The sequence below is a fragment of the Mus caroli genome, chromosome 5, assembly GCF_900094665.2.
Source record: "Mus caroli chromosome 5, CAROLI_EIJ_v1.1, whole genome shotgun sequence".
Taxonomy (NCBI): Eukaryota; Metazoa; Chordata; class Mammalia; order Rodentia; family Muridae; genus Mus; species Mus caroli.
The window spans coordinates 79,386,176-79,401,618 of record NC_034574.1 but is presented as its reverse complement, the minus strand read 5'-3'; the positions used below and the strand labels follow the sequence as shown (position 1 = coordinate 79,401,618).

Here is a 15,443-nt window from a genome sequence, read left to right as displayed (position 1 = left end):
TAAGTGCTAAGTATTATCATTAGGCCATTATCATAAAACACATAAAAGCCATAGATTCTTGTAAGCTAAATAGGTGGAGGATGACTGTGCAACACAGCACTCAAGGGCAAGATGGCAAGGGGACAGCCTCGGAGGAGCGAAGAGCCATGGACAGCCTTGCAGAACAGGTGTGTGAAAGGAAGGGAGCAGGAGGGGAGGGGGCAGGAGGGGAGGGGGCAGGAGGTTTTGCCATGGCTCAGCAAGGGTCCTGCTCAAAGGACTAGCATAGTTATCTACTTAACAGGATTTTTAAAGTTCTTAAAAATGAGCAGTTCCTTTCATCTCCTGTGGAAATAGGACCAACACAAATTTAAAACAAGAGGGGAAATGGTTACAATGGAAGAGTTTTCGCCATTGGAGTTCACTCTAAATTCCCTGGGAAACTTTTCAGTTACAAACAACAAGGTGTTCTTGTGTAGTTGCTGAAGCTTGAAGATTTGGAACTCAGGTATCTTTAAAATATAATTCCACCATGAATACAGAAAGGACACTAAATAGGTGTATATTAAATACGTGCCTGTGTTTCTAATGGTGTGGCACGACGGAGATGTAGCTGTGTTTGCTGTTTTTATTTACCGTGCTTTTCTCCCCCTCAGAAGTGGTAAGGCAAAGCTGAAGTCTTGTTTGTTTATTTGTTTGTTTGTTTTAATTATTGGAACATACAGTGCTTCACGACTCGATATTTCCAGCGACATAATTGAACACTCAGTTTGGAAGCAAATCAAAACCAACAAGAACATTTAAATTCCTGACATTAGCAATGATGCATTGGCTAGTAATTAGCCTTGGAAGTCAAAAAATGTACTGACCTCTGATTCAGAAGGCAGATGGACCAGAAATTTTACATTACATTTTCATTTTTAAGCTAATCAATTTAACACTAATACAAGTGTTTACACACATTAGTTTTTCCAGCACTATCACAAAATGGAAATATTGATAAAATAATTGGGAACTATTTTTTCAATTGACACAAGTCTAGATAAAATATAGATTCTGGATAACCAGTATGTGGGGATGTTATAACTTAATAATGTCATGCTTTCTTTCTTTCTTTTTTTTTTTTTTTGGTTTTTCGAGACAGGGTTTCTTTGTGTAGCCCTGGCTGTCCTGGAACTCACTCTGTAGACCAGGCTGGCCTCGAACTCTATTCACATTAGTATTTTAGCCTTTTTTTTTTTTACTGTTAGAAGAGAAATACTAAAATATTTTCCATAAAATTAAGTTACTGTTCATCATTTCATTTGCTTAACAAAACTTATAAAATCTCAGGTCCTAAGTACTGTGTTCTGCCTCCTTCAGATTAAGTGGATCCCCTTCTTATACTCCATAAATATTATCTGAGCAATAATATGAAGACAGACTTTAGTTTATATCAAGGAATTAATAATTTTAGAACCAGGCCACAGTTGGAAATCACTGCACAGCCTTTGTCAATAATCCTTTGCCTCACTAAGCTTATCATTGTTACACATGAATGATACACTAATATACACTGTTAGTAAAAACACATGTTGGAAAGTAGCATTGATGCTAAAATCAAACCAAGGTTATTTTGATCTTTATCTCAACTGCTTACCAAGACTTGACTTCTGTTTAAAGTTATGTAGTTTGTTTTACAAACAACATTCCATCTAGTAATAATCTAGTAATAAGCCTGATGTTGTTTATAAGAATGTTCTAGAGAGAAATAGTAACAATGTGGGACTTTCCTCTTGAGTTTAAAATGTGCTGCTCCACAGTGAAACCAGTAAGGCCTTTGGAAGTAGGAAGAATTTCTGGGACGGTAGCAAAGCCCTAGTCCTCAGTCTCACCTATGTATATGAAGCTAGCCAGAGGGAGCCCCTCTTCCAGCCTCCAGGAAGTTCCATTAGGGAAGTTTGAAGTCAGTGATGATTCCCAACCAGACAAACGTTTGTACCCAAGAATCGCTTTTACATAGCTTTGTAGGAAATCAGAATTCTTAAAGCAGCAAATGCTTCCTAAATATCTATAAACTATGAAATTATTATAAAACTGTTAAGTGTCTGACTTTTTATTTATAGAAGCAGAATTTGATATGGTTCTATTATAAAGAATGCAGTTAAGAACAGTTGAAAAATAGACACCAACTGTTTGCCACATCAAATTTTTCATTTAGAACAATTTCATTGGGACTTACTCTGTGGCAAGCTGCATGAGTACAAGTAAAATATCCGTGCTTTTACTGTTAAAACATGGGGGGAAACATCTGAGNGTANAAATTCATGGTTAAGATTAGATTCCCAGGAGTTACCATATTATTCAGTCAATTCCCCCAAAATCAGAAATACCACTCTAAAGTAGATACATGAGCTGATCAGACTGGGAAAAATATATTTTCTATCTAAATCAAAAGAAATCTCTTGAACCTGGATTTCAAGGCTAACCTGGAGAGAAAAGGAACTGGACACATCTGGAGTAATTCCTTTTTTTTAAACCCAACCTCAAAAGCTCATAGGCACCATATGGAAACACTGAGACACACCAATTTCTATGTGCAAACAACTTGGACAATATACTTTTTAATAATGATAATTTTATATGAAGTAAAATGAAATATCGTCCACATTAGAACCTCAGCTGACACTGTTTCTTTAGGGCAAAAAACCCTATCATCTCAGGGACTCGATGCCAAGTAACTAAAAAGTCGACTTCCTAACAGATATCTGATTTTGTTAACAAACAAAAATCAAAATAACACAGGCACTAATATAGGTGATTCAAAGTGACCAGTATTTAGTACAGTTACTAAAAGGTATATTAATGATTCTTACTTAATGTTAGAAATATCCAATTAGGCATGTAATTATGTAACATGTATATGGGTAGAATATATATAAACTAAGTAAAGTATAGAATATAAAGTATATAATAGGGCATATAAAACAAAATGTGAGTTTCCATTATTATAATAAAATAAAATACTGATATTTATACATGTACTAATAGTAACTCATAAATCAAGATACATATATAAAATGTAAAAATATATGTAATGGGTTGAACAGTGCCCTACCATCCATATATTAATATTGAAACCCCTGATATCTCAGAACATGAATGCATATAGGGAAAATTAAAACGGCATTATTTTACCAAGGTTATTGGATAGACTCTACCACAGTATGGAAGTGCTTACAGAGGAAAGAGTCAAGATAGGAGAACAAAAGAATAGTGTGACGTCACAGGAGAAGACCCATCACCTACACACGTCAGGGAGCATGGTCTTGGCAGATGTTAACCTGCCAGAATCTTATTTTCAGGTTTCCAACCTCCATAAACAAGAACAGGACATTCTGCCCTGACTCTGTCTAGTCTATGGAACTTGTGGCGGTCCTGCAAGCTGGTAGCGACACAGAGCACACAAAACGTATTAATTTTGTACAGTTGTTCCACATTACATTTATGGGGAAGAAGACAAAGTGGTTAACAATATGGGTGACAATAAGTTCTTCATTTACTTATTTCTAAAGACACTTTTGTCTTTAGACATTCCACATTTGTGTATATCGAAATGAAATAGCATTTCCCAGTGCTAAAATATAAATATACTAGAATAAAATAGCTTCCCAGTTTGTAAATAATAAGACAGGTTTTTATAATAGCTTTAAAGTTTATAAAAGTTTTGAAAGTTAAAAAAAAATTTTTGAAATATAAAAGTTTTTAAAGAGGGCTCAATAAGTGAAGTTTTTGCTGGGCAAACATGTGGACCTGAGTTGAGAGCCCCAGTACCCACTTAAAAGCCATTCTTGGAGTCACGGTGCCTATAATCACTGTGGAAGAGGTAAAGACAGAAGCTCCAGGGTGGGAGAATGACTCAAAAACTAATGTGGAGCTGACTGCAGAGACAGTTGTTTTCTGAGGCTGTGACTTTGAACTGAATGGCTTGCTGAGGTTTGCAGAGAAACATTACACACGTGCATAACTGTGGGATCCTACCACAGGGAACAAGGGCTCTCACTAACTTAGGAAATTTTTTAACTTGCATGCCATTCAAAATAATTCTAGATTTGCTTATTACAAAGGTGGAGAGAGAAAGAAAGGCACATGGCATAGAACTCTGACCTCTGTACACACCCCTAGGTATTTGCACGCCACCATACACACACATTCACACAGATTTTGAAACAGATTGATTAAAATTTTGTATGCTCTCCTATGCTGCCCCTGTATTGTTTCCAAGATGTACTTAATGCCCATGATTTGTGAATAATAACAAATTCAATAGTTGAGTGAGAAGGAGACCTCCAAACGTTATATATTGTTTGATTTTATTCTATAATGTCCTTGCAATACAAACACACAATAAGGGAAATCAAATCGGTGATTGTCAGGGGTTAAAGGTGGGGAAGAGGAGAAAAGTGGGTTAAGTAGTTAAACATGCAGGGCCTCTGATAATAGCAATGCTCAACATCTTGGCTCTATGCCTGTCAGTGTCCAGGTTGTGAAATTATAGTATAAATTGCCATCAAGGAAAACGGTTTAAAGGGTTCAAAGAAATAATATTATTTCTTTTAGTTGCATGAAAGTCTGTAATTGCTTCAAAATGAAACATTAATGTGAAACATTTTAAAAATAACAGAAACATAATCTAGAAAGAGTATACTCTGTAAAAAAATAACTTGGTCAGAAACTGCAGCAGAGAAATGTCATAAAGGGAAAAAAAAAAAGCAGAATTGGAAAACTATTCCGGGTTCACAACGTCAAGACATACAACAACCAAATGCAACATAGGAATTTTAGTTTCTTTTTTCTTATTTATTTTTTATTAGATATTTTCTTTATATACATTTCAAATGCTATCCCAAAAGTTCCCTATACCCTCCCCCACCCTGCTCCCCTACCCAGCCACTCCCCCTTCTTGGCCCTGGCATTCCCCTGTACTGGGGCAGATAAAGTTTGCATATAAAGAATACCAAGGGGCCTCTCTTCCCAGTGATGGCTGACTAGGCCATCTTATGCTACATATGCAGCTAGAGACACGAGCTCTGGGGGTACTGGTTAGTTCGTATTGTTGTTCTACCTATAGGGTTGCAGACCCCTTCAGCTCCTTGGGTACTTTCTCTAGCTCCTCCATTGGGGGCCCTGTGTTCGTTCCTATAAATGACTGTGAGCATCCACTTCTGTATTTGCCAGGCACTGGCGTAGCCTCATACAAGACAGCTCAGCTCAAACCGAATATGTAAAAGACACTTTAAAGACAAGCTTAAATGTGAACTTGATATAAGTGGATATTAAAAAAAATTAATAGCTTCACTAGGTATAGGAATGATCACAGATTTTTAAAAAAAGTACTCTAAATTTTTATATAGACTGTAAATCACCTAGGATGACATCATGACTTCATGGTAACCATTGAAAAGCTACATTAAAACATGAAGTAAGTATTATTGTAAAATGTTAAAAGTTCTTACGGTTATGAAATAGGAATGTGGCCATCTATTCAATTAGTGTTTTTTTAATATGTATTCAAGTTTGGTTTTTTTTTTTAAGTCATTTTCTACTTCCTCACCCAGGGTTCAGGGCCTTTTCTTTGCTCCTCTTTTCAGCTAACTCTTGGAATGAAAAGCCAGTGGTTCTGCTTCTATTCACACTAACTCTGCTCTCTTTTTAACTCTCTAACCCTATTATTCCTAGAGCTTTCTGTCAAGATCAGCTTTAGGACACCCATCCGTGACTACCATCCTTATTCTTGATATCATCGGAGTTATCTTCTGGCACAGCTTTCCTTGTTCCTCCTCCTTGATTAGCCTCCATTGGCCTCTAGGACCTACTCTAACTGCCTCTCCTGTGCTTGTTATTTCCTCTGGTATCTATTTTCTGCCAGGTCCTCTTTTATTCTGGCAAACATCTGCACCGGTGATCCTACCTTGGTCTGTTTCTCTACCTCCTTGGAATTGTCATCCACTGATTCACTACTGTACGTTCTCACAGATGACAAGATAATAAGACCCGCCCGTATTTCTATTCCACATTCTCTGCTTGTATATCTAACCCACATTGCCTCGTGAATACCTGCTAAACATCCCTAACAACCATACTGCTGCAGAGAAGCCTTTTAATCTCATGTGATGGCAACGCCATATTTTAAGTGTTCCGGCTAAACACCTAGAAATCATCCTCAACTTCTCTATCTTTTCATCGGGATATCTCTGTCAGCTTTATCTCTAAAACCTATACAAAGTTGAGACTCTTTCTTGCACCTTTAATACTCTGGTTTCAGCCAACGCCATCTTCTGTTTCAGTTGCTGTAATATTTTCTGTCTTGACCCTCTCTTTCTCCTTGTCCTCTACAGTTTATTCTCCACAAAATGCAAAAGCATTCCATTAAGACACTGAGCCAAGTCATCACAAATCCTCTGCTCAAGCCTGCTCAATGCTGCCATTTTGCTCAGAGGAAAACCAAAATCATCATCACGAGGCTCTGGAAATCCCGGCCTTTCTGCCTCTCGGGGTTACAGTCACACTTCTCCCCTCACTACAGCTCCAGACACACTATGCTTACCCCGGGCCTTCCTTGAGTCATTCTCTTTGTCTGGAATTTCCCTTAGCTCTGCTCGCTGTTCTCACATTTTACCTTCCTGGGTCTTGCCCCTGATGGCTGACTTAATAGCAGTTTTTCACACCTGCAGCTAATACCAGCACCCTTATTTCTGATCTTTCTTTTTCTATAGCACTTGTAGCCAATTACAGATTACGTTTTTTTTATTTTTATTTATCTATTTATTTATTCCCCTTTATCTCTACTCCGTAGTTTGTAAGCGTCATAGGAATAGACATGACTGTTCCTACAGCGCAGTAAAAAAAAAAAAAAAAAAAAAAAAATTACAAATATTTTTCGAAGGAATAAGTGAATATCGATTTAGTATTCCGTTATCGATCATAGGTGCTGAGAAATAAGCAGCCCCAATAACGTATGCACAAACTCCACTGTTTCGAAACTCTTCAGTCAACTGAATGCATTATTCATGTAAAATAGCACACTTTTGCACTTAATATTAAATTCATATGTATTTCCAGCAGGCCTGAATTGAGCTCTTACTGATTCCCTTCCTGTCCGTTTCCTCAGAACAGAGTGCAAAACAAAGATAAAACTCACAAGGTGTGGCAAGATTACCCTGGGCATCTTAACGGCGGTGCTTGCGGCAGTACTGATTGGACTCATTGCCTATTTTGCTGCCTGTGGTAAGTTTCCTTCAGAAACACGAGTTTGCTGACGCCGCATTGGGAAAACTGAGAAATCTGAGGAAGGAAAGGAGACAGGTGTCTTTTTATTTGTTTGTTATGCTTTTATACCCTATGGTCATTAACATTTACTACACTAACATTTAAAACTTTATTGAAAGATAACTAATACATAAAAATACTGTTTAGTTGCACTTCTTACATATTTTTGTGACTTTTTACATGTTATCATAGCACTTTTAATGGAAATATCATTACAATTAAAATAGTAAATGTTCATCGCAAAAGTTTGTCGTCAGACTTTGACCTCAAGTGACTTTTAGCCCAGTGCATTTAAAACTACAGAACTGATGTTCTTTGTTCTGTTCTGTTCTGTTCTATTCCGTTCCGCTCCGCTCTGCTCTGCTCTGCTCTGCTCTGCTCTGCTCTGCTCTGCTCTGCTCTGCTCTGCTCTGCTCTGCTCTGCTCTGCTCTGCTCTGCTCTGCTCTNTGCTCTGCTCTGCTCTGCTCTGCTCTGCTCTGCTCTGCTCTGCTCTGCTCTGCTCTGCTCTGCTCTGCTCTGCTCTGCTCTGCTCTGCTCTGCTCTGCTTTGCTTTGCTTTGCTTTGTTTTGTTTTGTCTTTGGAAAGATATTCAGATTGAAGATATATTGATGAAGAAAGTAGACATAGTCCCTATTTGTTGCAACTTAGTGGGTCTATAAGGAGATAAAGAACGAATTAGCAAATAAATATAAAGGCTAAGGACAAGATTTCTTACTACAGAAATAATATTTCTTACAGCAAAGACTGTGTCCTCCTCCTCCTCTCCCTCCTCCTCCTCCTTCTTTCTCTTCTTCTTCTTTTTCTTCTTTTCCTCCTCCTCTTCTTCTTCCATCTTCTTCTTTGTTTTATTAGATATTTTCTTTATTTAAACATTTCAAATGTTATCCCCTTTCCTGTTTTCCCCTCCTAAAATCCCCTATCTTCTCCCTCCACCCCCTGTTCACAAACCCACCCACTCCTGCTTCCTGGCCCTGGCATTCCCCTATACTGGGGCATAGAACCTTCACAGGATTGAGGGCTTCTCCTTCCATTGATGACCAACTAGGCCATCCTCTGCTACATATGCAGCTGGAGCCATGGGTCCCTCCATGTGTACTCTTTGGTTGGTGGTTTAGTCCCAGGGAGCTCTAGGAATACTGTTTAGTTCATATTGTTGTTCCTCCTGTGGGGCTACAAACCCCTTCAGCTCCTTGGGTCCTTTCTCTAGTTCCTCCACTGGGGACCAGTGCTCAATCCAGTGGTTGCCTGAGAGCATCCACCTCTGTATTTGTCAGGCACTGGTAGAGCCCCTCAGGAGACAGCTATATCAGGCTCCTGTCACCAAGCACTTGTTGGCATCCATAGTAGTGTCTGCATTTGGTGACTGTATATGGGATGGATCCCAGGTGGGGCAGTCTCTGGATGGTCTTTCCTTCAGTCTCTGCTCCATACTTTGTCTCTGTAACTCCTCCCATGGGTATCTTTCCCCCTTCTAAGGAGGACAGAAGTATCCACACTTTGGTCTTCCTTCTTCTTGAGCTTCATGAGTTCTGTGAATTGTATCTTGGGTATTCTGAGGTTCTGGACTAATATCCACTTGTCAATGAGTGCATAGCATGTGTGTTCTTTGTGATTAAGTTACCTTCACTCAGGATGATACTTTCTAGTTACATCCATTTGCCTAAGAATTTCCTAAATTCATTGTTTTTAATAGCTGAGTAGTAGTACTCCGTTGTGTAAATGTACCACATTTTCTGTATCCATTCCTCTGTTGAGGGGCATCTGGGTTCTTTCCAGCTTCTGGCTATTATAAATAAGGCTGCTATGAACATAGTGGAGCATGTGTCCTTAGTACATGTTGAAGCGTCTTCAGGGAGTATGCCCTGTGTTTCTTTAAAACAATATTTTCCACCCATAAAATTTCTCCTTAAATCTAGATTTTCCTCCAATATTGAACAATGGTGGAAAATATGTCTACAAATATTCTATATAGCTCATTCATAAAATAAAATAAATGAGGTCATTGAATTAATTTTTTCTTTAAAGTAGAGCACCTTGTCAAGTTTTCTGTGTTTTTTTTTTCTGATCATTTTAAGCACAATGGCATTCTTTTCATCATTAAGAACATTGTATTGTGTATACACACATACATATATATATATTATGGGTACAGGGTGATAATTGGGTATATGTACATAATATTTAATGATCAAGGGGATTACCATGCCCAGCCCCTTAAATTATGTCATACTTTGAGTTTAACCTTGAAATTTTTTTTGTTCTAAATTCATCTAAATTCTTTCTTAACTTGTAAAATATATAATCATAAAATACAGCCATCTTACACTAAATTTATTCTTCCATTGACTGTACTAAGGCTCTTGTCATCTGACCTCTTCATTCTTCCTTTCTCAGAACTTCCTAGCAACCACTTTTCTAGTCTCTCATTTTATATAATCAATTTTATAGCACCCACATATAAGGGAGAATGTACAATATCTATCTTTGTACATGAGGATATTTTTATAAAAAATATTTTTCTATATTTGTATAGGCAATATATAAGAATAGTTAGTTGTTAAAATATAGGAGGACCAAAAGTAATGGCAAATATAGTAATATTTGTTTTCTACTCAAGTAAAAATATTATGCCCTGGTGGTTTTCATGATAAATCTTTTGTTCCACCAAACTAAAGTACAAGGGGGTGAGATGTTTGCAAGAAGGTACATGCTTACATAGACTAGGATGCAATGTGCTTTCTATTGCTGTGCCTGCTCCCTCATGGATCTCACCATTTGTCAGAACAAATTATTTTTAGAACAGTGGCAATAGATCCCAACTTTCTGGTTTCTATTTTACTTTTATAAAAAATGTAATACAGATGCTCCCCTGTGTATCGGTAACTTTATGATTATTGATCTCCTAGAAGCCATAAAATCTGAAGTCAGAATCAAGGCTCACAGAAACCCCTTTCCTGAAAGCAGAAGCCTAATCTAGACCTGATCAGCTTTGTCAATTACATTTGAAGACCAGAATTGACCAAGGGTTTCAACAGTCAGGAATATTTTTAAATTTTTGCAAATAAAGAATCCATACAGGGATAAGAATCATAGTTACATAAATCTATAAGAACAATGGCTGCCATGCATATAAATATTATCCCCTGGAATCATCTCATGAGGCCACTAGGCTTCTATTTTTACATAACTCATGACTCACAGATTGGGAACTACTATTTGAAAACATGATAGTAATTTCCAGAAAAGAGATTACAATTATAAGAGTCTGGCTAACTCATCCAATATCCATTTCAGTTTATGAAAGGAAAACACCATCATCACAGACAGAAACAGAGAGAGCTGTGCAGCATGATCTAATGAGGCACTTGACAGGAAGTAGAGGCTTTGCAACCACTTTAAATTTATTTTCCAAATATACTTATTAGACAGATTGCAATGGCAGTTGTTACCACTGCTAAAATATGAATTATTGTCATAACATATGACAAAAATATCTATGAATAAGTATTCACTTTAAAGATTCTAAACTTAGCCATCCATCAAGAGTAGGTGCCAGAAACTGAAGGTAAGAGGAGAATATTTAAGGAGATTATATTTGGAAATGCATGAGCATTTATTTCTCACATTATTATCACCAACGTAATGCTTGATGAATTGATATTTCTCCTTCTCATCATGTCAAGAAACAGACCTCATAAAACAGATCAACAATGCCCTGAAAAGACCCTCATAGATTAAGGAACATAACGGACTGAAGTCTAACTTCTCCATGGAGTATCTAAAATAGAAGTAATGAGTACCTAAGCTGGTGACATGGCTCAGTGGTTAAGAGAAGCTGCGGATCTTCCAGAGGACCCAGTCCATTTCTCAGAACATCCATTTATCAGGCAGATCACAAATTCCTATAACTCCAGCTCCAGGGGTTCCGACTTCCTCTTCTGTCTTTTTGAGGCACCCACTTACAGGTGCCATGCAATCACACAGACACACAGGCAAATACAAAGAAGTAAAATAAATCTAAAACAAGTAATGGAAAAAAGAAAAAATAAAAGGCAGAACACACACACACGCACACACAAATAATGGGTTTATGATGTTTCAGCAGCATTACAAAAGAGGAAATCCCCATGAACATCCAGAGTCAATGGGGATAAACAATGTGTTTTCTAGGGAGCAAATAGAGCCTTCCCAGGAAATAATTTCCATCATTTCAAGAACTAATCAAGAGGCCATCCGCAGAGCACTTATATCTATGGTTCAAGATGAGTCGAAAGCCTAGATGCTGGAGAAGGAATAAATACAAGCAGAATAGAGGTAAATTTGTCAATGAAAAGTAATGATCATCAAGACTATTCCAGCAATGCCAGAAAGCACAAATCAAAGATTCTAACCTATTTCTTTTTGAATGACTCTGTAGTATTTTGTAGTTCACTATCGTAGACTCCAGACCCAGAAATAATGAGCCATATTTTGCAACAATTATTTCTTCATTGGAGTCAGTAATTAGCCAAAAAATAGCTAAGCAAACCAAAGCACAGAGCAGCTCTCCCTCATGGATACCTTCTTCTCTCCACTTTATGGTACTCTAAATGGTAAGCAGATGATTTCTAGTTAGTTCACCTTCTGTTTTTATTTTTATTTATTTTTATTACATATATATATATATACATATATATATATATATATATATGAGTGTTTTGCCTGGATGTGTATATGGGTGCCACATATCTTCAGTGCCTACTAGAGTGAGTAGAGGGAACCAGATCCTCTGGACCTGGAGCCACCATGTGGGTAACAGTAACTGAAACTAGAACCTCTCACCTACTGAGACATATCTCCAACCCAAATTTTAGTTAACTGTCTCAGGAAGGTAAATAGTTCTCTTAATAAAAGAATGCAACAAAAATTAGGGTATATGAAAAAAAACATCCACAAACCTAGCATTCATTCACTGAGTGACTACTTATGAACAAAAAGAATCTACTAGCCAGGCATGGTGGTGTATGCCTTTAATCCCAGCACTTGGGAGGCAGAGGCAGGCAGATTTCTGAGTTCAAGGCCAGCCTGGTCTACAAAGTGAGTTCCAGGACAGCCAGGGCTATACAGAGAAACCCTGTCTCGAAAAACGAAAAAATAAAAAAAAAGAATCTACTAATCTAGGTGCTTTACATAGTAAGTGAACCACTGTGATGTTTTCAAATAGTATTTGATGATCTAAACTTTGAATTTCATGTAACTTTCACATATCACCAAATACCATTATTTTTTCCATATAATAGCAAACGCTATTATATGTTTATGGAATATCCAAAACCAAGCCAGATTTCGTCCCAAAAATTGTCTTTAAAAAACCCCTATTTCAAATCAATAAAGTTTAACTAACTCAGAATTACTTAGGTTATTTTTGAGTATTATTAAATGGGCTGGGGATGCAGCTCAGTGACAGAACACTAGCTTAGGGTACACAAGTCTTCAATTTCCAATGACTTGTAGGGGAAAAAGAGGAAGAAAGACAGAAAAAAGAAACAAAAATGAAAAGAGGAGAAAAATATTATTGCATTAAGTCCTAAATTATAGTTCTAGAGGAGAAATAAGTCCGATTTTTTTATTGCACAGTAGGATGACCACAGATTTTTGATAATGCAGTGCATTTTTAAATATAACATTGTATTACTTTTCTTAGACTTTCTATCATGTGTACAATATATTTTGATCATATTTACCTCTAAGCTTCCTCCTAACTCCTCCTAAATCTGCCACCCATCCCCAAACCCTTCCTAACTTTATGCCCTTATTTTTCTTAATAGCCCACTGTTTCCAATGTGTGCTACCCATATACTCATGGGTATGGAGATATTCACTAGATTGGTGGTTCTCAATCTTCCTAATGCTGGAATCCTGTAACATGGCTCCTCAAGTTCTGGTGACCTTCAACCATAAATTTATTTGTTCCTACTTCATAACTGTAATTTGATACTGTTATGAATCTTAATGTAAATATCTATATGTGACCCCCCAAAGGGGTCCCAATCCACAGATTGAGAACAGCTATACTAAAGCATAGTCAACCTATCAGAAGACATTCTCTTAAAGAAAATTGACTCTTCCCCCTGCATGAGGTTGGAGTGGGGGCTCATGAACTCTTCCATGCTGGAGTGTTGGCTGGTTTGATTTTTTTCCCAGCACCCACAGCTGCTATGAGTTCATAAGTACTGGTGTCTCTCATACACAGAAATCACTGCTTCATTCCAGGCCTTGCTAAGCTCTGGCTCTTATAATCTTTCCAGCCCCTCTTCCACAATGGATTTTGAGACTTGGTGGTAGAGGGTATAACTATATACACACCATTTGTATCTGAGCATTACACAGACACATATTCTCTACAATTTCACCAGTTGTGAATTTCTAAATTGACTGCTGTACACATCACAAAAAAATCCATTATAAGGCCCATTTTTAAAAACTATACTAAAGGGACTGTGAATATTCTTATCATAAAAATGACGTCTGAGGAAATTAGTGTTACTCTGATTTGAATACTACACAAAATAGATGTGCCTGATAGCCTAAAAGTATTTACAATTATGTCAATTAAAATTAAATTGAGCCGGGCGTGGAGGCGCACGCCTTTAATCCCAGCACTCGGGAGGCAGAGGCAGGCGGATTTCTGAGTTCGAGGCCAGCCTGGTCTACAAAGTGAGTNGCACGCCTTTAATCCCAGCACTCGGGAGGCAGAGGCAGGCGGATTTCTGAGTTCGAGGCCAGCCTGGTCTACAAAGTGAGTGCCAGGACAGCCAGGACTATACAGAGAAACCCTTGTCTCAAAAAAACAAAAACAAATAAAATTAAATTGAGTTCTATTTCTGTAGCTTTTTAAATACAAAAAAAAAAATTTGTACACAAAGCCTACACTCAAAGATGTTATTGGTAGTAGAATCTGTGCTGTCCAAATTTCTCCATGTGGCTCTGGTGGGCAGTCAAGATTGAGAATAGCTCACCTTGAGGAAAACAGACAGGCATAAGATTAAGACATTTAAAGGTTCACAGATGGTGACCAAGTTCACCATATCATTTCAAGGTACCAGAAACCTAAGCTCCTTTAGTCATGTTGCTTGGCCGTATGTGTCCTGATTTGACAATGTCATCTCAATGTCCAAGGCACCTGGACTAGTTGTGGTCATCATGTACAAATTCCAGCCATCCAGTAGGAAGACCAGGAAAGTAACTGTACTCAATAAGAGAACAGCTCAAATGTTCCAGAAGCATTTTTCAGAATGCTAAAGCAACAGGATCATTCTTAGATTTAACATGGGTATAAACACTTTCTAGATTAGCATCTGCTCAGGCACAAATAAGATTGTATTACCCGAGGGAGGGGGGGGGAGAGAAGAATGTCAACAAATGGCACATAGTTGGTTCTTAGAGAAAGTTAATCTTCCTTGCTAATCTTTTTATCACTTCTATTTCAAGATATTCCCAAACTTTTATACTAACCATAAGTAGAAACTCTTAACCCTTTACACCCCTCTACAAATAGCTACTTTAGTTCCGAGGAATACTAAATAAATGTAAAAATGTAAGAGCACAGACAAGTGGGGCCTTCTCAACTGCCCTTTCATTTGTGTCATCAGTTTGTTCTGCCTCCAAGAGCCAAAATTAGAAATAGGTGCGTTTTTCTTCACAGAGAATCTCTTCAAAGTCAAGTGTCACAATACATTGGGCACTGTAAGCTCTCCAAGAGCCCATTTAAGAAAAGATGGCCTAGTCGGCCATCACTGGAAAGAGAGGCCCATTGGACACACAAACTTTATATGCCCCAGTACAGGGGAATGCCAGGGCCAAAAAATGGGAATGGGTGGATAGGGAAGTGGGAGGGAGGGTATGGGGGACTTTTGGGAGAGCATTGGAAATGTAATTGAGGAAAATACGTAATAAAAAAAATATTAAAAAAAAAAAGAGAGAACACAGTTGGAAGCAGCAAGTATGAAAGGAGACAGCAGAAGCTGAGGCCCAAGCTTAGGACATTCAAGATAGCTCAACTTCTAAGACTAATTCAGCCAGAATAGGTCACATGCATGACATTCACTGTTAAACAATGCATAAAACTGGGCATGTATAGTGTTTGTGGATTAATTATAACCCCAAATATAAATGG

The 15,443-nt window shown here is 37.7% G+C and overlaps 1 protein-coding gene across 1 annotated transcript in view; it reads left to right on the top strand.

Moving 5' to 3' along the window:
* Nucleotides 1-63: 63 nt before the first annotated feature.
* The window catches only part of LOC110295226 (transmembrane protease serine 11C), a 55,700-nt gene continuing 40,320 nt past the window's right edge, over nucleotides 64-15,443 (top strand). Inside the window, exons 1-2 of the mRNA XM_021163707.1 lie at nucleotides 64-167; nucleotides 7,130-7,245. Of these exons, the coding sequence (XP_021019366.1) occupies nucleotides 112-167; nucleotides 7,130-7,245 (172 nt within the window). The 5' untranslated portion in view covers nucleotides 64-111. The remainder of the gene's footprint in view (nucleotides 168-7,129; nucleotides 7,246-15,443) is intronic.